This window comes from Pieris napi, chromosome 22 (assembly GCF_905475465.1).
Source record: "Pieris napi chromosome 22, ilPieNapi1.2, whole genome shotgun sequence".
Classification (NCBI taxonomy): Eukaryota; Metazoa; Arthropoda; class Insecta; order Lepidoptera; family Pieridae; genus Pieris; species Pieris napi.
Genome location: NC_062255.1, coordinates 8381954 through 8404048, shown reverse-complemented (window position 1 = coordinate 8404048; position 22095 = coordinate 8381954). Strand labels below are relative to the sequence as shown.

General features: G+C 34.6%; 1 protein-coding gene across 18 annotated transcripts in view; it reads left to right on the top strand.

Moving 5' to 3' along the window:
- The window catches only part of LOC125060703 (kinesin-like protein unc-104), an 83566-nt gene that overhangs the window by 57825 nt on the left and 3646 nt on the right, over window positions 1-22095 (top strand). For 8 of the 18 annotated variants that reach the window (XM_047665713.1, XM_047665711.1, XM_047665719.1 and 5 more), the window contains 26 exons: window positions 721-921; window positions 1856-2013; window positions 2407-2548; window positions 2916-3091; window positions 3445-3559; window positions 3984-4117; window positions 5235-5446; window positions 6562-6750; window positions 8650-8787; window positions 10032-10162; window positions 10720-10884; window positions 11706-11886; window positions 12638-12728; window positions 12928-13026; window positions 13169-13381; window positions 14976-15114; window positions 15702-15822; window positions 15939-16041; window positions 16475-16649; window positions 17586-17698; window positions 19114-19242; window positions 19469-19598; window positions 19902-20046; window positions 20359-20572; window positions 20834-20970; window positions 21730-21831. In XM_047665713.1, the coding sequence (XP_047521669.1) occupies window positions 721-921; window positions 1856-2013; window positions 2407-2548; window positions 2916-3091; window positions 3445-3559; window positions 3984-4117; window positions 5235-5446; window positions 6562-6750; window positions 8650-8787; window positions 10032-10162; window positions 10720-10884; window positions 11706-11886; window positions 12638-12728; window positions 12928-13026; window positions 13169-13381; window positions 14976-15114; window positions 15702-15822; window positions 15939-16041; window positions 16475-16649; window positions 17586-17698; window positions 19114-19242; window positions 19469-19598; window positions 19902-20046; window positions 20359-20572; window positions 20834-20970; window positions 21730-21831 (3853 nt within the window). The remainder of the gene's footprint in view (window positions 1-720; window positions 922-1855; window positions 2014-2406; window positions 2549-2915; window positions 3092-3444; window positions 3560-3983; window positions 4118-5234; window positions 5447-6561; window positions 6751-8649; window positions 8788-10031; window positions 10163-10719; window positions 10885-11705; window positions 11887-12637; window positions 12729-12927; window positions 13027-13168; window positions 13382-14975; window positions 15115-15701; window positions 15823-15938; window positions 16042-16474; window positions 16650-17585; window positions 17699-19113; window positions 19243-19468; window positions 19599-19901; window positions 20047-20358; window positions 20573-20833; window positions 20971-21729; window positions 21832-22095) is intronic. The other 10 variants (XM_047665725.1, XM_047665721.1, XM_047665716.1 and 7 more) reach the window with 6 other exon arrangements.

Below are 22095 nucleotides of genomic sequence, written 5' to 3'. Positions count from 1 at the left end.
TGATATCGGTTTGGTAGTTTAGGAGTCCATAGCGGACAAACAACGTGACAGGTAATTTATATATATTAAGATAAGATTTAAATAACTACATTCGCTCAGATTTATCGCTAAATTGTAAAGAGACTTAAATTTTCCATCGAAATGAGTTTTTCATTTTAAGCTTGTCCAATGTTTGTCTTACTAAATGTTTTCAGAATATCATTTTAATGTTATAAGGAAAATTTTTAACTCATGAAATATTTTCATAGTTCAATATTCCTCAACAAAATACCCTCTTCAAAACTTTTGTAAGCAAGCGAACCTTCGTCATTTTATTGACGTTTCATTAGAATTTTTCCGATATTTCAACAAGTTAGGAAACCTATTAAGCGTTCTGGAAGTTTGTAAGTATCAGGTTTAAAATGAACCCATACAAATCCCGAACCCATTTTTGGGTTTGTTCAGAAGAGCAGTTTAGGCTAGAGCGTATGACTTAACCCTTAAGCGAAAGAAAGTTTGCAATTAGTCTTTCTTGTATGTTTCCTGTAAAAGAGAAAACATAAAAAAACTTCACTTTACTTCAGGTAAATACTTATAACGACTCCTTTTCCAAGAAATTTGTGTCACACAGTGACGAAATTAAGGCAAAAAAACGGTTTTTAAGGAAATTAAAAACTAACCATCTTTTTTAAACTAGGTTAATTATTATTGACTAAATTGTATATTCTCTCTATTGTTTAGAACTAAATGAGACATGGGAAGAGAAACTCAAACGTACCGAGCAAATCCGGGTGCAACGGGAAGCTGTATTTGCTGAAATGGGTCTTGCTGTCAAGGAAGGCATTACTGTTGGTGTTTATTCGCCCAAGAAGACACCACATTTGGTGAATTTGAATGAGGACCCAAATCTGTCCGAGTGTCTCATTTACTATATCAAAGACGGTAAGCCATTTTGTATTAAATGTTTTGATTATAAACTAAGGTAACATAATGTTCGTTCATCATATAGGTATGGAAAACAATAATCTTAAGATTTAAAGAAAAACGCTTTTTACCGGATTAAAGTTATGTATTATTATAAATTTACAACTATTTGACATAATTTTAAATTTATCCGACGTTTCACCGTGACCACGCACGCTGTAAAGCACGCGAAACGTCGGATAAATTTAAAATTATGTCAAATAGTTGTAAATTTATAATAATACATAACTTTAATCCGGTAAAAAGCGTTTTTCTTTAAATGTGTAAGGGTAATGTTAATCAAAGACAATACTATCTTAAGATTTACTTCGAAATAGATTTAAGCTACTTTTTCCTTTTCTTCAACGTTTTCAGCCATGTTATACATTATATTATCCCTTAACTGCTAACAAAAAAATAATTTCTGTGCATCAAGCACTCCAAGGCACTTCCGCAAGATTATAATTTGACGTCAAGGTAAAATACAAAATACCATCCGTATCACCTCGTCCGTCGTTTCGCAACTGAGCGTTTTCTAAGGCAGTTTTTGCCGCGCACCACCACTATGTGGAACCAGCTGCCCACTGAAGTATTTCCGAACCAATTCGACTTAGGTTCTTTCAAGAAAAGAGCGTACTAATTCTTGAAGGGCTGGCAACGCACTTGCGAGCCTTCTGGTAATGTGAGTGTCCATGGGCGGCGGTACCACTTAACATCAGATGAGCCTCCTGCCCGTTTGCCTCCTATTACATAAAAAAAATCAACAATAATGCTTCAGACCTCAATATAACTTTGAAAGGCTAACGACGAAGTACACACGAAAAACATTACAAAATGTTTGTCCTATTCACTCTCATACATTTCTATTTTGTTGTCTCACTTTCGTAATTCAATCTATGATATTTTTTGACAGGTTTAACCCGCGTGGGAACAGCCGAAGCGAACGTACCACAGGATATACAATTATCCGGATCTCATATTGTCAGTGAACATTGTATTTTCGAGAACACGGATGGCGTTATCTGTCTTATACCGCATAGTGGGGCTCTTGTCTATGTGAATGGAAGAGAGGTATTTGAATTTCTTATGATTTTTTTTTATATAACAGGGGGCAAACGGGCAGGAGACTCACCTGATGGTAAGTGATACCGCCGCTCATGGACACTCAATGCCAGAGGGCTCGCGAGTGCGTTGCCGGCCTTTTAATGAGTTCGAATAACGAGATCTATTTTTGGTAGTCTAAGTCTAAGCCTTTTTGTGGGCTTGAAAGATTTCATGTCACATATCTAAATTGATAATTGTTTTTGTAACTAGAAATCATTTTTGCAGAAATCGTATCTTTATTCACCATATACTCTAACCATTTGATTACTTGAAAATGTAATCTGTGTAATGTTCTTAATTTCTAGAAATATATTTTTGGTGTATTGAAACTTTTCTCATAGTGTTATTGTTATAATTTAGGTGACAGAACCCATAATACTTAAGACCGGATCCCGAGTGATTCTGGGTAAGAACCACGTATTCCGTTTCACTGATCCGAGTCAACCCCGGGAGGAACCGGTTAGCAACAAAAAGCTTGCTGATACACCCGGAGTTGTTGAGAGTGAGTATACAATCATTTTTATGGTAAATACTATGATTTTAAAATGTACTTAGAAAAGATGGATAGCAAAGATTTTCTGTTAATTTTATAAAGTAACTTAATACTATAATATTTTTAGTTGAAATTTGGCCATCCATTTTTTTCATATGTGTTATCATTAATAACTAAGGTAAATAGAACAGGACACAGTTATGACCCTTGGGGCACACCTACCATAAAGCGGAATGAAGCAATATTCTGAACTTGAATTGTTAAGTCTGATTACATCACAAAACCTTAGCTTAATGCAAGTCGACTACAAATTTTACCCTAATCCCATATTTAGAAGGGAATTTAGAATATTTAGAAGATAAATTTTGTTTCGTAGAAGACAGTGACACCACCGAAAATCAAAATGTGGATTGGGACTTCGCCCAGTGTGAGCTGCTTGAAAAGCAAGGCATTGATTTGAAGCAAGAGATGCAGAAGAGGTTATGTGCGTTGGAAGAACAATTCCGCAAGGAGAAGGAACATGCCGACCAACAGTTTGAGGAGCAGAGAAAGGTTTTTCTATTATTTTCATTTCTCCTATATATTGTTCTATCCCTAGCATTTATATAGGAATAATGTGTTAATGTAGTATAATTATAATTTGGTGTTTCCCGGTAAAATTAATATTAAAAAAAATAGAGCACAGTTACTTATAATATACCAGCCATTATAAGGTCAAAGATTTTGGGACAGCCCATCTGACACTCCTTTTGTAGAATTTACCATAATTTTCCAAACAGACGTTGGTAACCGAAAGATAACTTGACGAAAAAGCTTACTGTTGAATGGTTCAAAATTTAAAAATACTTTACTAAGATACGAACGTGGATGAGAGAAATAACCACAAGTTCTTACCTATTTTTCAGAACTACGAAGCCCGTATAGATGCTCTTCAGCGTCAAGTGGAAGAACAGAGCGTCACCATGTCAATGTACAGCTCGTACACCCCCGAAGATTTCCACAATGATGAAGATATATTTGGTAAGTCACGGAAAATGTCACAGCTCATTTGTCATTTAGGAAAAACACATTATCATCTCATTCTTTATTTATTTCTTAATTTTTTCCTCCCTTTTTGTTTTTTTTAGACAGTCAATCAAGTCGTCAGGTTTTTTAAAGGGAATTTTCAATATTTCTCTTGTATGTTTTAGGCGTAAGCTTTTCCATTTCCTATCTTTAAAGGACAAATTTAAGAAAAATAATACTAATTGAAGGGATGCAAATTGATCAAACGCTAGTCTAGGGAGCACTCTTGTGTGTTAAAAGACTTTATCTCTTCCGTACATTAATAATTTTGGCAGTAAAAGAATTTCATTTAACAAATAATTATTTATTATTTTGGTTTTCACTAGCAATCCCCTTTTTAGTTTTCCATCTTCGTATAAACATACATTTATGTTTATAGTGAACCCATTATTCGAGACAGAGTGCTGGTCGGCTCGCGAGGTGGGTCTGGCCGCGTGGGCCTTCCGCAAGTGGAAGTACCACCAGTTCACATCGCTACGGGACGATCTCTGGGGCAACGCGATCTTCCTCAAGGTATGGGTTTATTTAAATTTATTGATTTTCTTAATGTAAACTATTCTTTGGGTACAAGAATGGTTCAACAACTTTAGTTTTCTGATATAGGCTATTTGAAATGGAAAAAAAGCGTTATTGAAAGTAGTTTCTTTGAACATGATTGTGTCTTTGAATTGACATTAAAAGGGTTGTTAATATCTGATCTCATAAATATAATTTATCAAAAATTTGTTAAAAAATATAGATTTTTATAAGTCACGTGACACGAAACGGTCACAGATTAGTCGTATCGACGATGGAGTAGCATATTTGTCTATAATGTACTGTATTGCATTGGATTTTAATTTCGGACATGTTTTTTGCTTGAAATATAATGTGATAGGGTAATTTAAGAAACACGAAACGTTTGTTTATATGTTCCCAGTACGTTGTTGGAATAATTGCTACATCGCCATTTTAAGTAATGAAATGTTTTGGCGTGTTCTTGAAATTTTGAATGTTCTAAAGAACTTTTTAGTCAAACCAAAACAGAATTAAAATTAACAATTTTGTTGATTCTATAGTCATTAATGAATATGTACTCTAAAATGGGTTTAAATTTTAAAAAGTAATTAAGCTAATTAAAGTCGAGTAAATAATTGTAACGCTATGTCGGAATGTTAATTTAGCCCTTTAAGAGCTGGATTTGTTCTATTTTTTAGTTCTGGTCTAAAAAAACCTCTGTTCTGATTACCATTTTTATGAAAAGATAAAAGTATTACCCTAAAAATAACATTATTTTTATAGTTACGAATAGGGACCATAGCGACATACCCTCACTTTGACGAAAGAAAATTTACTTCAGTATTATCTACTTGCCAAAAATTTTGTTTCACTGATTATTTTCTTGTTATTTAACACCGACAGAATATAATTGTATTGTTAATTTAAAAAAATAAATGTAGGATTTTTTTAACTAAAGATAATGTTACCCTATACTAAAACTAGCTTTGTAAAATGTTCGTCGTATATTTTATTTAATCCATTTTGGCTATAGTTTTCATTCAAACATTATAAATATGTATTATCGTTTTTTATATTATTATTAGGTATATTAATGTTTCATTACTTTAAAATAAAAATATAATTATAACAGGAAGCGAACGCGATATCGGTAGAACTACGAAAGAAAGTTCAATTCCAATTTACGCTCCTCACCGATACACCATTTTCACCCTTACCGGCGGAGTTGGCACCGCGTGATGATGCAGATGACGAATATCGCCCCAGTGCTCCAACTGTGGTGGCCGTCGAAGTCACTGATACCAAAAATGGGGCAACGCACTACTGGACATTGGAGAAACTGCGGTAAGTGCCAATTTTTTTTTATAGAACGGGGGGCAAACGGGCAGGAGGCTCACCTGATGTTAAGTGATACCGCCGCCCATGGACACTCTCAATGCCAGAGGGCTCGCGCGTGCGTTGCCGGCCTTTTAAGAATTGGTACGCTCTTTTCTTGAAGGACCCTAAGTCAATTGGTTCGGAAATACTTCAGTGGGCAGCTGGTTCCACTTAGTGGTGGTGCGCGGCAATTTATAGGATTTTTTATTTATGAGGGACATTCTTACATAGATAATTTGTTCATCAGCGTTTCAATTGTCTCAGAATACTTCTAACTATTAATTAAAATCCCATCAAAATATTACATACAGTCGTGCAAAAATTTGTTGTTGCAAAATAAATTTTCTACGCTTTCCTATTTATAGTATTCCCTTACCGATGTTTGTAGAAATTATAAATTAAATTAAGAATGTTTGGTTTAACGGTAAGTAAATTTGTGTAAACTTAGTTGTGTGATCTAGTTGTAATTTAAATTAGAATTTAACCCTTATGACATATATAGAAAACTAAATTATCTGATACTAAAGATATATTTTTTTTAATTCGTAACACATTACATTATTTATTTACAATATTTTTGTTGCATTTATTTGTATTATTCTATTATTTTACTTTTATTTTTCGTATAATATTTATTTAAAGCACTTTATGTTTCAACGAATATCAATGCTGCACTTTACATTGAAGCGTCCACACGGCACTAAAATCAGTGGCGATATCGGGACATTGGTGGTGGGGATGAAATCAGCACGTAGTTCAAAACGGCAGTAGCAGTTGGGTTGATAAAAATTGATCTAGAGTACTCCCCCCCCACCACTCCCCCGATATTGCCTCTGATGTTAGGGCCGTGTGTAGACGCTTTTATTATAAAATATTTGTATACATGTATAAGTCGGGTCTTGGTCTAGCGACGCCTCATAGCGCTGATTAATTTGCGGCTTTTTTCATTTAATCGCTTTATCTTGTATATATTAAAAAGGCATAAACATGATTAACACAAATACATTCGCAAGCGTTAGGATCCTTCAACAAAACTCTACGCATCGTTTGGTTAGGTTAGTTAGCAAAGATATTTTTCGTAGACGTCGTCTGGAGCTAATGCGTCAAATATACAACATGAACGAGTCGGCATGTTCTGAAGATGACGAGCCGACACCGACGATTCGTCCGCCGTCGCCCCCCATACAAGCGAAACAAGACGATCTATTGCAGTGCATTTCTGCGTGTGCGCAACAGACCAGACTGTCACTAGCCAACCTGTTACCTTCGAGGTTTGTGCTGCCTCAGGGGAGAAACAATACAGCGATGTATTGGCATTTGGACAGAGATAACGCTAGATTGATTAGATATTGTGCGGTCGCACTGCTCGCGAAACAAAATGGCATAACATTTATATACTTGTCGCTTCAATACTCAAATTTTTCATTCCGTAGAATTCTGACATTTCATAAATGTTGCTACTAAAAAAGTTCTCCACCGAAAATGGGACAAATTTGACCCATTTGAGGGCAATAAAATAAAATGCAAGGTATGTTTTATGTTTTACCTACAAAAAGGTAAATCTTAATATTATATTTACTTATTCAAGTGACCTAATACAAAAATAACAAATATTTCAATGTCAAGAAGAATATATCGAATTCACTTTAATTACTTTATTTTATTTTTTAGCTGGCATCACTGCCTACTAATTCCAGGTTTAGTAAACATTTTAAAAAAATGCTATCTTTACGTGTGCGTTTTTTACTGTATGTGATGAAAAGGGACGTAATTATCACTCGCCGTACAACCACTTTCAAATGTTGAGTACCGCACTTAATGAAATGGATACATTCACTAACAAATAAAATGTATGTATAGAGTCAGATATTCAGACTCGTATTGAAATTTAAAATTGTGCCCGGCGAAAAAGGTTTGCCATCTCTGACATGTCAAAAAATGATAGCTGTCAGAATTCTACGGAATTAAAAATCAGAGTATAAGTCAATTTATACTTTGAATATAGCAGTGCGGCCGCTTTAATTTTCTTAACCTGGGAGCCGCATAATGGGGATCAAATAGGCAAAGATACCTGTTTTGTTTCTACCTACTCAATGTTAACCATTGCACAGTACTCGAGGCTTCGCTATCTGTCTACCAATCGGATCTTGTATATATTTAAAATAGCTTTTTAGGTTATAAGCACGTGGCGTCATATGGGAAATCTTTTGGGAGATAAAAGTCCAAAATTGTTTGCAATGTTTGTGTTCATTTGTGTTCGCATGTGCCTTAACTTAGCTAGACTGAACTTATGCATGTACCGCATTCTAGAAAGTTCCCCAAAATGGCTAAATATATTAAAGTTATTGAAAATGTAGCTAAATGGAAAATACAGGAACTTTTTAATGTTCCGGGCCATTGTTTTGGTTAATATGTATGACTGTGGCAAAAACTTGAAGCTTAGTATTAGACTAGAGCATAGTTATTGCACCCAAATTTTGTATAATTGTGTTAAGGCATGTACTAAATGACAATTTGTATTCTTTGTGAAAATATACGTCTATATCCGTTCAGATCATATATTTAATATATTTAGCCAGGAGAATCTCGAGGAACCAAATTCAATTAAAATCTACTAACACTACTAACATATATGTTATATTGAGTCTTATCCGAGGTCAAATTAAGTTTGATTCCCGCTCAAAGCCTTAGATTATATGTTTACAGCTTTTCCTCTCGTCTGTCAAATTGTGACAGATTGGAGAGTTAGTTCCCACTTAAGCTTATCTCTAGTTTTGCGGATTCTTAATAGTTCGAGATCCGGCTGCAGGATTAGTGTGTTCATCGGTTATTTGCCAAAACCAAATGTTTATCTATATTTATATATCTACGCGTAACATGTTTTAACAGACGAGGTAGCGATTGCCGGCTGTGCGACGCTTATAAGCCTTTGCGCATGCGTCGAATGCTATGATATTTTATTTAAAAAACAAGTGAACGAATTTTTTTTTCAAAAATCAATTTATAATAATACGACCAAATTTTGATAGGCGACTTGTTAGATATCATCATAAATATTCTTAAAAAAATGGTTTTTAGCAAATAACCGATGAACGCACTAATCTTGCAGCCGGATCTTATGACCCTGGTACTTTCAGAAAAGCTGATTTTAAAAGGTTTTGTATTAACAGACAACGCTTGGAGCTGATGCGTGAGATGTACCACAACGAGGCAGAGCTCTCTCCGACATCGCCAGATCACAATATCGAATCTGTGACCGGTGGAGATCCATTCTACGATAGATTCCCCTGGTTCCGTCTTGTTGGACGGTAAGTCATAATATGATTAATATTTTCCATACTTTAGGTTTAAAGACTTTATTTCTCAGAAAGACAAAAAAAATTCACTAACATGAGAATAATACTTTAGATTAACATAACATTGTAGTCGTTTTAAAAAAAATCACAGTAAAAGAGCCGTACATGCAATAAACTTAAAAATAAAAGTAACCAAAGAAATATGAATTAAAAGTAATTATAAGAAATGAATTTAAAAGTAATTTTGTCTAACATATTCACTTAGCTTCGATTTTAATGAATTGATAGAAGTAATATTTTTTATATCTGTGTGTAGTTTATTATACAGCTGTGCGCCTTCGTAGGTAAACATTTTTTGCCGTAGTTCGTACGTAGTTTAGGTAATGCAAGATAACTCGTTCGACGCATACTTCTATGAGTCACACGTGGCGGTTTGGAGAAGCTAGACTAGTGTGGAGAGAACTTGTTATAATTTGTTAAACAGCAAACTCTTTGAATTACGTATATATAGCGATCTCGATGGATATTGTTGTTAATTTTGATATAATTCTTGAATTGCCGTAGTGTTGTTACTTTGTGACCATGCAAAACTGATCGAATCCGGTACTGCTATCGATATATTTACAGTATCAGCGCAAATCTAGCGTACGCTGATTTTAAATTTAGTATAGATTCCTTAATAATAAATTAAAATTAATAAGCTCCTAAAGTCACGTAATTATGATAATTTTCATTAAATATATAAAGTAATAAATCGGTGGCGCTACAACCTTTTTGGGTCTGAACCTCTAATTTCTGTATCTGTTTCATGATCATTTGTCAATCTAATAAGCAAGTAGGTGATCGGCCTCCTGTGCCTGATACACGCCGTCGACTTTTTGGGTCTAAGGCAAGCCGGTTTCCTGACGATGTTTTCCTTCACCGTTCGAACGAATGTTAGTTAGAAAGTCCATTGATGCAGTCCGAGGATCAAACTTCCGATCTCAGGGATGAGAGTTGTACGCTGAAGCCACTAGGCCAACACTGCTTAATTTTCATTGTTACTGGTTCTAAAAGTCTGACGATATACCATGTGCTGTTAAATACCGATGATAAAGGATCACATAGTGATATATTGACTTTTTGACCTTAAGTCCACAAACCTACATGATATTTTGAAGTTTTTAATCTCATATATGAATAGCGGTCGTGTATTTTACCCCACATGTGCAAGAAGTACTTGTTACTCGCTCATCATAGCATTTATCCTTTTGCAGGAGCTTTGTATACCTCTCGAACCTCCTGTACCCGGTTCCGCTCATTCACAAGGTCGCGATCGTGAACGAGAAGGGAGACGTGAAGGGCTACCTCAGAGTAGCCGTGCAGGCGGTAGTCGACGCCGAAAAAAGTAACGCATTTTATACTATTGTACTATAGCATCAGAAAACCTTAAAAAATCATCAGAATGTGGCGAGTAGGCAGGCGAGTAAGATATCAAGTTCAAACGCAGCATCGGATCACGCCACCGCTACGTCAGAAAATTGTTTTCATATAAAAGCTGGTCAATTCTGTTTGAAAATATTCACTTGCATAACATCGTTCGCTGTGCACAATTATTATTGTAATGTTAGGCTAGCGTCGCCAATAAATTAATAGTTATTATTTTGCATCCGACTTTTAATTAGTTCCGATAGCTAGTGAAAAATAGCCTCCGCTATTTAGTAGGTGGTTACAAGTAATACCTAACCGCTACAAGAAAAAAATAATATTTTTTTTAAATTTTAATGTTTTTTCCAAGGGAACATGTATTTTTCTTACATTTCTCTAAATCGCACCGGATCTAAAATCATGTCTTTATACAGCATTATGATTCATGATAATTAATCCCGTTTAGGTGTAGAAAAAAAAACTTATGGAATTCTATAATTTTAGCTATACAGAAGAATATTTTGGAATTCATTACAGATAACGCTGATTTCGTAGCGGGTGTCAAACAGTCCGCTAAGATCTCATTCGATGACGACATCGTGCCCACTCGGTCACGATTGAAGACTTTGTCAACCATAGACAAGAACAACGCTATTAATTTAGAAGATAGGCCTGATCAGGACTCCAACATTAAGATTGAAGGTGATATTCATTGTTGTAAAATATTTCAAAAATGCGTGTTTGATTGTTAAAAATATTGCGTGATTTGTCTTGGAGTGGAGAATCGAAGCTGATTTTGTTGTTTTTTAAATTAAGCTGAAGTTAGTTAAATTGGTTACATTAATTTCTTATAAGACTGCCACAGTTTAAAGGTTACATAGTCTACCAGGCAGCTCAAAATAATGCAATTTCTGGAAATGAATCATAGCACTTCCGGTACGCTATATGTTATATCAAGGAAGTCAAGTTTTCTCGCCGATAGTTTAGTAACTGCAAAAAATAACGAAAATTTTAACGCCGAAGTTTTGAATATTGCCTTATACTGTTGGTTGTGTATGATGTATATCGACTTATATTTTTATGTAGAATATAATATATGAAAAAAAAACTTTATTATACATAAAAAAGGATGTTTAGTTAAAATATAAACCCCACACTAGAATTCCCTGTGTCGAGGGCAGTTCTTCCATTTCACATATTAACGGTACTTGACATAATAATTACTATATAACACTTACAATTTTATTATTAAACTATTGTTGCACACGTTTACTTTCCGTTTCAGCATAGGACAGTTTGAGAAGATTTTATTAAAATAGTATACATATATATAATATATATATATATTAGTAGTATATTAGAAAGACTATCATCATCGCCCTTCTTTACATATATTTTTAGATATCTTGATATTCTGACGTGAACTTGAAAATATGCATTGACATAACGACTTCATCAAACAGTTATTGAGAAAGTGATTGATATTTAAACTCATTAAAAAAATCATGACTAAATATATTTAGAACTAGCAGCTGCCGAGTGTGATGCAGACAGTGGACGCGGAGACAGTTCTCTCGCGTCTGAGCTGAAGGATGACGAGCTTCCAGAGCACTTGACACCGGGCAAGGAGTTCACCTTCCGAGTGACCGTACTCCAGGCCCACAGCGTGTCCACAGATTACGCTGATGTCTTCTGTCAGTTTAAGTACGTATTAAAATCCAATCACAGTAGAGAACGAACGGTCTTTTGCTTTTACTACGATAGTTTGATCAAGTATACGTTTACCTTGCCCGCGAATTGTAAAATGACGATTCCATATATCTGTTTATCTTTACTATGGGAGCGTTTAAGTATTACGTAACGAATTTGGTGGGGGGTCCTTTTTAAAACGTTACTATGCGGGGCGGGGAGTGAATTAAGCGTTATTGTTAATATTATTTTCGACTTTCCAGTACTTTACACCACATAATGGTAACTTTCAGGTATAAAGAGTCACTTGGTTGTCACGAAACGTTTTACTATACTTGGGTACAGAAAAACGTTACGGCGCGTTACATGGGGGGGGGGGTCAATATCCAAAAATTGCGTGACGTTACTAGAACGATCCCTATCCTATTCATTATTAAAGTGCATAATTAATGAAAATCGAGCATTGCCAATGTTTTGTACCGAATTTGATAATATATTTCTACTAATAAATAGTATTTATGGAGGTCTGTTGATATTTTCGATATATTTTTTATTCGACTTGCATCATTATTTTTCACCACGACGCAATTAAGCGCTATATCAGAATTACAGAGCCTGAATTAAGTATCCGTAGGGATCCAAATCGGTGGATTCAGAACTCGAAACTGACAGTGTAAGCTGGCTGTTTCAATACGTACACGTACGAGTACGTATAAAAACGTATTTTTAATAATTCATATTTATTGATGAAAATATGTAATTTCAGCTTCTTGCATCGAAATGAAGACGCCTTTTCAACGGAGCCAGTCAAAAATGCCGGCAAGAATACGCCACTTGGTTTCTACCACGTACAAAACGTAAGATAACATTACGGTCTTCCTTTATTACTAACAAGATTGATTCAGTATTACTTTAATGCTCAAGCTAATGGTTTTTTTGTGTGTTAACATATAATTTTTACTGTACTGTACTGTATTGAAATTTTGCTGTATGAGTCTTAAATATATTGAATTCTTAGAAATTTTAAAATTTGTACAAGTTTGAATATTTTTTCAGATTACCGTTCCAGTAACGAAATCGTTCGTTGAATATATTAAAACCCAACCGATTGTCTTCGAAGTTTTTGGACATTATCAACAACATCCTTTACATAAGGTATATATATAAATATGTTGTTCTTTTTTATATAATATTGTTCTAATTAAAGGAAAGTATATAGATGATTTTTTAATTAATATTTTTAACAAATTCTAGTACAGTAGCTTTTTATATTTAATTATCTCAATTATTATTTTAGGATGCCAAACAGGACGGTCCAGTGGCGGGTCGTACGCCCCCTCGTCGAATGTTGCCACCCTCCATCCCGATATCTGCCCCCGTGAGGAGCCCCAAATGGGGGGCAGCCAGTGTGGCGCCCCCTTGCTGCTCCTCGCACCTGCACTCCAAGCATGACTTGTTGGTCTGGTTCGAGATCTGCGAACTGGCCCCTAGTGGGGAATACGTGCCTGCTGTGAGTACATAAGAAATTTTAACGCGTTTATTATTATGTTATGTAAACAAAGGAAAACGGACAGGAGGCTCACCTGATATTAAGAAGTACCGCCGCCCATGGACACTTACAAGGCTCCCAAGTGCGTTGCCGGCCTTTCAAAAATTGGTACGCTCTTTTCTTGAAGGACCCTAAGTCGAATTGGTTCGGAAATACTTCAGTGGGCAGCTGGTTCCACATAGTGTTTGTGCGCGGCAAAAACTGCCTTATTAATGTTGAACTAAATAATATTAATGTTGAACTAAATAATATTAATGTTGAACTAATTAATATTAATTTTGAACTAAATAATATTAATGTTGAACTAAATAATATTAATGTTGAACTAATTAATATTAATTTTGAACTAAATAATATTAATGTTGAACTAATTCATATTAATTTTGAACTAAATAATATTAATGTTGAACTAATTAATATTAATTTTGAACTAAATAATATTAATGTTGAACTAAATAATATTAATGTTGAACTAATTAATATTAATTTTGAACTAAATAATATTAATGTTGAACTAAATAATATTAATGTTGAACTAATTAATATTAATTTTGAACTAAATAATATTAATGTTGAACTAATTCATATTAATTTTGAACTAAATAATATTAATGATGAACTAATTAATATTAATTTTGAACTAAATAATATTAATGTTGAACTAATTAATATTAATTTTGAACTAAATAATGTTAATGTTGAACTTTTGATATCTTTGGCTGATCACCTACTTGCCTATTAGAAAAATCAACGATCACCAAACAGATAAAAACATTGTTTTTTCTAAGAAGTGGATTTAAAAGCTACTTTTATGTAAAAACGTAGTTTTTTTAATCACACATAGTATATTTAGTATACAATACTAACTACGGTATATATGTTACAAACTTTTTTTATCTAAAACGTATGAAAATTTAAGTAAACAAATGTTACAAAAATACAATTAAAATAAACAAGATAAATTAAAAATACTAGAAATTTTTGTTAAGCAGAAAAAAAATACCAGCTAAACAGCGGATTATGTTCGAGATAGCCACTTAACAATGCTTTCTTTAAACCCGATTACCCATTACGCGACCCTTCACCAATCGTGTGTTCGAACCATAAAAAATCGGTTGTCTGTAAAGTCGACTGACGATAGTTGAACGTGACAACGTCATAAAAAACTATTGATGGGATGGTTGCATTTAAAAAAAAAATAAATATTTGTTTGATAGGTATTTTGTATGGATATAGAGGAGGTAAATGGAAATCACAATTGAATTGATCAAGTTACATTTATTTGTACGCATAAATACAATTATGTCAATTTTAAATGGAACGCCTCAGAGCGAGGTAACGCCGCATGCGTCATGTTTTTTCGTGCGTGCAGCCGGCTCCATCGAATAATAAGACGTTGTCACGTCAAAAACAACGATGAATTTGTTTAGTGGGAAAATGAACGAAATTAAAACCAAGCCTTTAAAACTTAATAATTTCAGATTATTGATTAGTGACGATAGAAAATATATTTTACATAGATTACTTTCAATAACATTAAATTTTACATACATAGGTATTCGAACATAGCGACGATCTTCCTTGCCGTGGGCTGTTCCTCCTCCATCAAGGTATTCAACGTCGTATCCGCATCACAATTCTCCATGAGCCATCGTCGGACCTTCAGTGGACTGATGTCAGGGAGCTTGTTGTTGGTAAGAAAATTATTTGATTTTACCCCTACAAATATTTAATTAAAATAGATTAATACAAAATTAACCAGTAAATGTCAATCTGAATTGATAAAAAATAGTAAAAACCTTTTAACACGTCATGTAAGATTCAAATTAAAATCATATTTGTCCCCAGGAGTCGAATTTATACAAATAAATTATGCATGAAACCGATTGTAAAGTTCTGTACGTTACGAAGTTACATCATAATAGTTAGACAGTACTCTTGATCTTGAAAAATCATCTAAAAAAAATATGGGGTAGAATTTATAAAAATAATTAATTGTTTTTATGTTTTTCCCAAAACATATATAAACAGTGAATCAAACGGGTATCCAACATTACACACGCACTACTTCCAAGCTTTAAGCGAGTTGTGCGCGCACACATACGCGCAGAACGAATGAAGTCGCTTTTTGTGCGTGGGCACTTAAAAGTTTCAATAAGATTAATTTATTGCAATTCTTCTGTACTATTAAATTTTATATTTTGAAATAATAAATATGTGAACTTAATAAATAAAATGTATCATCCTATATAACTAACTAGTAAATAACTCACCGTCGCAGGTCGCATACGCAATAGTCCTGAGGCGAACGAGGACACGACAGATGGGGATGAAGATGGAGCCCTTTCCCTAGGTCTATTCCCAGGGGAACGACCCAACTTAGACGATCGAGCCGTATTCAGGTAAATAGATTAATGATAAAATTGTTTAATGATAAAATTGTTTAATAATAAAATTGTTTAATGATAAAATTGTTTAATGAATTAAGAAAACATATTAAAAGTCGATTATTTCGAAGGTTTGAAGCGGCATGGGACAGTAGTCTTCACGGGTCTCCATTGCTCAACCGAGTTAGCGCCAATGGAGAAGTTGTCTACATAACACTGAGCGCTTATCTAGAGGTAATACTAAAATTTTAATTTTATCGTCGATATTTTAGGAACATGTCAAATATTTAATATAACGTCATAATTTTGAAGATATTATTAGTATTGATTTAAAAACCTTTTAATTTTTCTTCATAATTCCTAACAAAACGATAATTCGATGAAAAAATGCCTCCTAAGAAAGTTAATTGTCAAAGTGACATAGTCGATCCCACATACGAAATAATATTTTTCAAATATAATTTTAAAAACAATATTGATCAGGCTTACTAACCAATTTTAAACTATTTAATATGTATAAGGGGCCACTACAGTTTTATCTGCGTTAGTTAGAGCTCTGAATACCCTACACAAAATCATACGATTCCTGAAATGAGCATATTAACCAAACAAATGTACATATGTATAGATATTATGAGCCATTAACAATGTAATAATATGCAAATAGATCGAAAACTGCGGTCGCCCAGCCATAGTGACAAAAGACCTTTCGGTGGTTGTCGTGGGTCGTGAAGCTCGCACGGGTCGTTCTTTGCGACGCGCGTTGTTCGGATCCAAGATGGCGCGGGCTGACAGACTTACGGGCGTCTACGAACTTAGCCTGCATCGCGCTCTAGAACCAGGTATGTTTTTAATCATTACTAACCCAGCTTTACAGTGAATATACAATGAATAAAAATGTGTCAAGATTTAAAAAAAAATAAAGGAAAGGCGCATCAGGTAGGTTTTTGAGTCTGTTTTATCAATCATTTTATGCCAATTCAACCTTTTACAAATTGTACTACTAAACGACAATGGAACACAGCACTTACGACCTAAGTCCTTTTCTAACTATCATTCTTTCATAAGGAGTTTTCGAAGTTCATAGGTCCAGAGAGAGATAGCACTCTTATTTCTATATTAACTGTAATTTTGTACATATATATTTTAAATTTTACAAAACACCATAAGTGAAAAACAATACAGCTTACTAATTTCTATAATGTGTGTCAGGCACAGAAGGCTGATCACAACTATAACTTAAAAAAGTCAAAAATGATTTATTATATAGGTACACTTATGAACGTCAAAAAAGAAATATACATTAAATGCTTCTAATTTTACATTTACTGACAGTTCTCAAGTCAAGGGCGTAGAACGGAAGAGAAAAACTGGCAATAAACTCTCCGCCACTCTTTTTAATCGCCAAGTTTTTTGTTTCCACAACGTTTGTAAGGAGCTGCAACCATTACACCATGTTCCACATGACATCTTAAGTAATAAATAATAGTAAAATAAATTAAAAACAATTTATTTGTCCTCTATCAGCAGGAGGCATGGTGAAATAGGATCACGCACTTACATTCTCGTGGGAACAACACGTAAATACATAGTCGAAATAACTAACATCACCGCATACACGAATTCAAGTACGACCAGTCACCAGGTAGCACCCGTTCACGAGTATGACGCATGGCCAGCCATCGGCCCCCTCACCATATTTTAGGGAGAGAGACAACCCGACGCATGGACGCCGCCACAAGCAATGACATATATCTTTAATATATTATTTATTTTAGGCGTACAACGCAGACAGAGACGCGTACTGGACACTAGCGGCACCTACGTGCGCGGAGAAGAAAACCTTCACGGGTGGCGACCTCGTGGTGACTCCCTCATATTCGACCATCAGGTACGGATTTTCTCTGATGCTGTAGTGGATCTGTGTCTTGATATGTGCATGTTGTTTACCTTCACATTCACCGATGCTCAATTTTACAAAGGGAATTTTAGGAATTGGTTATTCGCAAAGGTCCCCAAATGTTATATTATATAGGAGGAAAAGAATTTTGACTAATATATCATTAGAACAATAATATAGTGCTGTATATACACATAGATATAAAATATATTAATTTAATATTTAAAAAAATAATAATTTTGTTGAAGTACATTTTGTCACATACCTACTCGTATATTTTCGGTGAATGTGATAATGCAATAGGGCTGTGAATATGCTCTATGAATATTGTTTAAATGTCGGCCAACTATTAAATTAACAGAAATATATTGAACCTATTTAATAATTGTTATGGCTACGTCTTGACCGAGAGCTAGTAGTGTTAGCGTTGTGGCTATGCTATTACCGTAGTGCGAATAAAATGTAAATTGATACTTGTTTGGCATGACAACGTTTGAGAAGTTTTTAATGGTAAAAAGCTCAGAAAACTTTAGTTTCCTATTCGAATACATTATAGAAAATTAGCAAAGATGAAATATGTCAATTATTTGTTCTTAGTTGATTATTTGATTAAATACTTTATGTTATTGAAAGAAATAGACATACTCAAACGATCAGAGAAAAGTTTCAATGCAATTAGACTCGATTTAGGGTGCTTCAAGAAAAGAGCGCAACTATTATTTAAAGGCAACGTACTCACGAGTCCTCTAGCATTGAGAGTGTCTATGGGCGGCGGTATCACTTCACGTCAGATGAGCCTCCTGCCGTTTCTATAAAAATCAAAATTCTGACTTTTATTACTATGTAAATACAAATTAAAATTGGTCCTATCTTGTAAACAAATCATTTCATATTTTGCTTAGAATAATATATAAATATACCGTCTTTGTATCGTAAACGTTGTCACGTCATTGGCGCATCGACAGCAGCACCAATGTGCATTAACAATGTTTTTTTTTCACTCGTACAGAGACGCATTTGGCGCAAAGTGATGTATGATTGGCCCCTCAACGTTATCGATAGATTTCAGGTCCACAATGTTTTCTTAGCTATTTAGTATGTGCGCAATCACTCACTCGATGTTCCTTCATTCATACTAAATAGCTATTGAAAATTTGTGTACTGGGCATCTCATACGGGATTCGTTTCATCATACATTGTTAGCTTATTTGTAGATTTTGCTTGTAAAGTACCGTCTTTTTATATTGTTTCATGCCTTTTGCTTGGATATCTGCTTTTGACGTTGGATCGTTTCTTGCTTTGTGGCTTAGCATGTGTGTAATTGATACTTAAAAATAGCGTGCTTTAATCCTGAAAATTATGGCTCAATATTTGAGGGTAGTTATAAAAATTCATATATGTTTCAGTGGGAGTTGGAGAAAATGACTCGGCTGGAACAGGTGGGACGTACAAGACACTTGCTGGCTCTGCGTGAACGTCTGAGGCATGGCCATGAGAACACAGTTGCTCCAAACGACTTTACTAAGACAGAAAAGGTATATAATCCGGATCGAAGGACCAAATTGTTTTTTAAAACATTTAGTAACTTTTTTTAATTGTGATAAACAAAAGATTAATATACATTTGAAATAATGTATGTCATGATTCAAACTACGATGATTCGTGATAATTTTTCCAAAATTTAATTATTGATAAATTTATGTTATAAAAAATAAAAAATGGCCAATTTTTTAAAATAGTTTTAAAATGTGTGCTCTACAGGAGGTATGCAACATGGCGGCAAAAGCAGCGTCTGAGTGCGCACACACACGTGACGAGTCACTCTATGAGCCATGGGAAATGTCACCAAAGGAGAAGGAACTAACCACTAAATACATCAAATTGATACAAGGTATTTTGAAAGGATAAATATGTTTGCTAATCCTAACATGGATAGATTTTTGTTCTTTTTGGAGGTAGGCATTTTGTGCTACTACCGTAGGTGATAATAATTTATGTCTTTTTACTTACAACAAAAATATACCAAAACTTTAATACAAATTAAACTCAGACACCATTACAAATAAATTTTTAAAGTAATATTGAAATATATATTACTAATGGTGCCTTAGTTTTTTAAGTCTTTGTACTTAGAATAATTCAAAGAAACTTAATATGCAGTTGATTAAATAACTTTTCTTTGTTTATGACTAAGCTACTTCTTCAGGACGAATAGGCACAAACACGAACAAAGAAGTGGAAACAGCAGTATCTCCCGCGACTCCAGTCGACGAAGGCGTGTCTGCGGATATTTCCACCCCAAGTCTTCTTTCTTCTATTCACAGTGCTAGCAGTTTTGAGTGAGTAAACGAACTTATCTCTGCTCTCTGATTTTAACAACTTGTTTTGGATTTTGATAACTTTGTTTTAGTCAATACTATTGGATTTTATTAATTTATTTTGACTTTGAAAAGATTTTCCTCTTAAAAACTTTACATTACGCCTTAAAAAAACTAAATCAAAATCTCTTTTGGTATTCACAATTATAAATCACACACAAATATTCCTTAAGAACTGTCAATTGTATCTTTAAAGTTTGACGATTCTGCCAAGATAAAATTGTGATTGGATTTTGGGAACTTGTAATATTTTAATAATTTGTAATATTTTAGGCTCTGCTCTCCCGAGCGCGCTCTTCTCGAGAAATCCATATCGGGCTGGGGCTGCGGTGTCGGTGCGCCCATGGGCCCCATGTCCGTCTCGGGAGTGGGAGGCGCCCTCTACGTGCCCGAGTGCGAGGAAGTGCGCGTGTCGGCCGCAGTGGCACGACGCGGGTATCTTAACGTGCTTCAACATGGCACGCACGGCTGGAAGAAACGGTGGCTGGTAAGTTTACCAAGTTAAAAGAATATTGAATGATGTACATTTTAGTTAATTATTGTAAAGTTCTCGGGAAAAGAAATAACAATTAATAATTATTTTACCAACCATTTCTTTCTTTCATTAAAAATAAAAGAGCATGTGTATGAGAGCTGATTGTATCGAACTTAGTCTAAAGTTTTTTTTTCATTTCTAAGTAAACCCCTAACTCTATGTAAATATTTTTCAAATAGGAATATATATTTAACATATAAAAATGAATATTAGGTGGTTAGACGACCGTACGTATTCATGTACCGTGACGAACGCGATCCCATTGAACGTGCGCTCATCAACCTCGCGAACGCGCACGTTGAGTACTCGGAAGACCAGGAACAAATGGTCCGCATGCCTAATACATTCAGGTTAGTATAACGAGGCATTAGAGGTTAACAGATATTGGTTTTTGTCTCCTCTTCAAGTACCACGACATTCAAGAGAATTTATTTTAGATGTAATAAAATTGCCATTAAAACTCCGAGGTCTTTCTATGATTTGGACCACCACTAAAGAACTTTTCTTTCTTTAATTTTTCACGTTAAGGAAAAACATGTGAGAAAACTTACACGCCTTAGAACCAAAAATCAACGGCATCTGGTAGAGAAAAACAAATGATCATGGCTGGTAGCGCCACCAGAGGGTTATTGAAAAACATGATTTTAACGCGTTGAGTAGTGTTGGCCTAGTGGCTTCCGCGTGCGACTCTCATACCTGAGGTTGTAGGTTCGATCCCCGGCTGTGCACCAATGGACTTTCTTTCTATGCGCGCATCTAACCTTCGCTCGAACGGTGAATCGTCGTGAGGAAACCGACATGTCTTAGACCCAAAAAGTCGACGGCGTGTGTCAGGCTGATCACCTCCTTGCCTATTAGATTTTTAAATAATCATGAAACAGATTCAATCTGAGGAATGGAAAAATCTGAGGCCAAGGCCTAAAGAGGTTGTAGCGTCACCGATTTAGTTTATTTTAGATTTAAACGCGTACATAACGTACGTACGTACGTTTTTAGTGCTTGACCAATCTCAATTAGTGCTCTGTTTAAAAATTCATACAAATGAATGTCCCATATATAGTAAATTATTAATAATCTTCATCGTTCTATAATCCAAATATATTTAACAGTGTGGTGAGCAAGGAGCGTGGCTACCTGCTCCAGACCTTGGGTGATAAAGAGGTCCACGACTGGCTCTACGCCATCAACCCATTACTGGCTGGACAAATCAGGTGAGCAAATAACCAATTCAAGTCAAGTGAATCAAGATATTTACTTTCTGTATCTTTGTGAATTCACAACGCTTACAAAGTCATAATTTTAATAGTTATTATATTTGGAAGTATGAAAGGTTAAAAATTTGATTAACATAATTTTAACTAAAAGAAAAAGGGTTAAATAACATATTTAACTGGCTAACTAACCAAAATTCATTCAATTTTGTGGTTTCGATCTTATTCCGGAAGATGCTCTTCCGTCTATTTTCTAGAAATCCA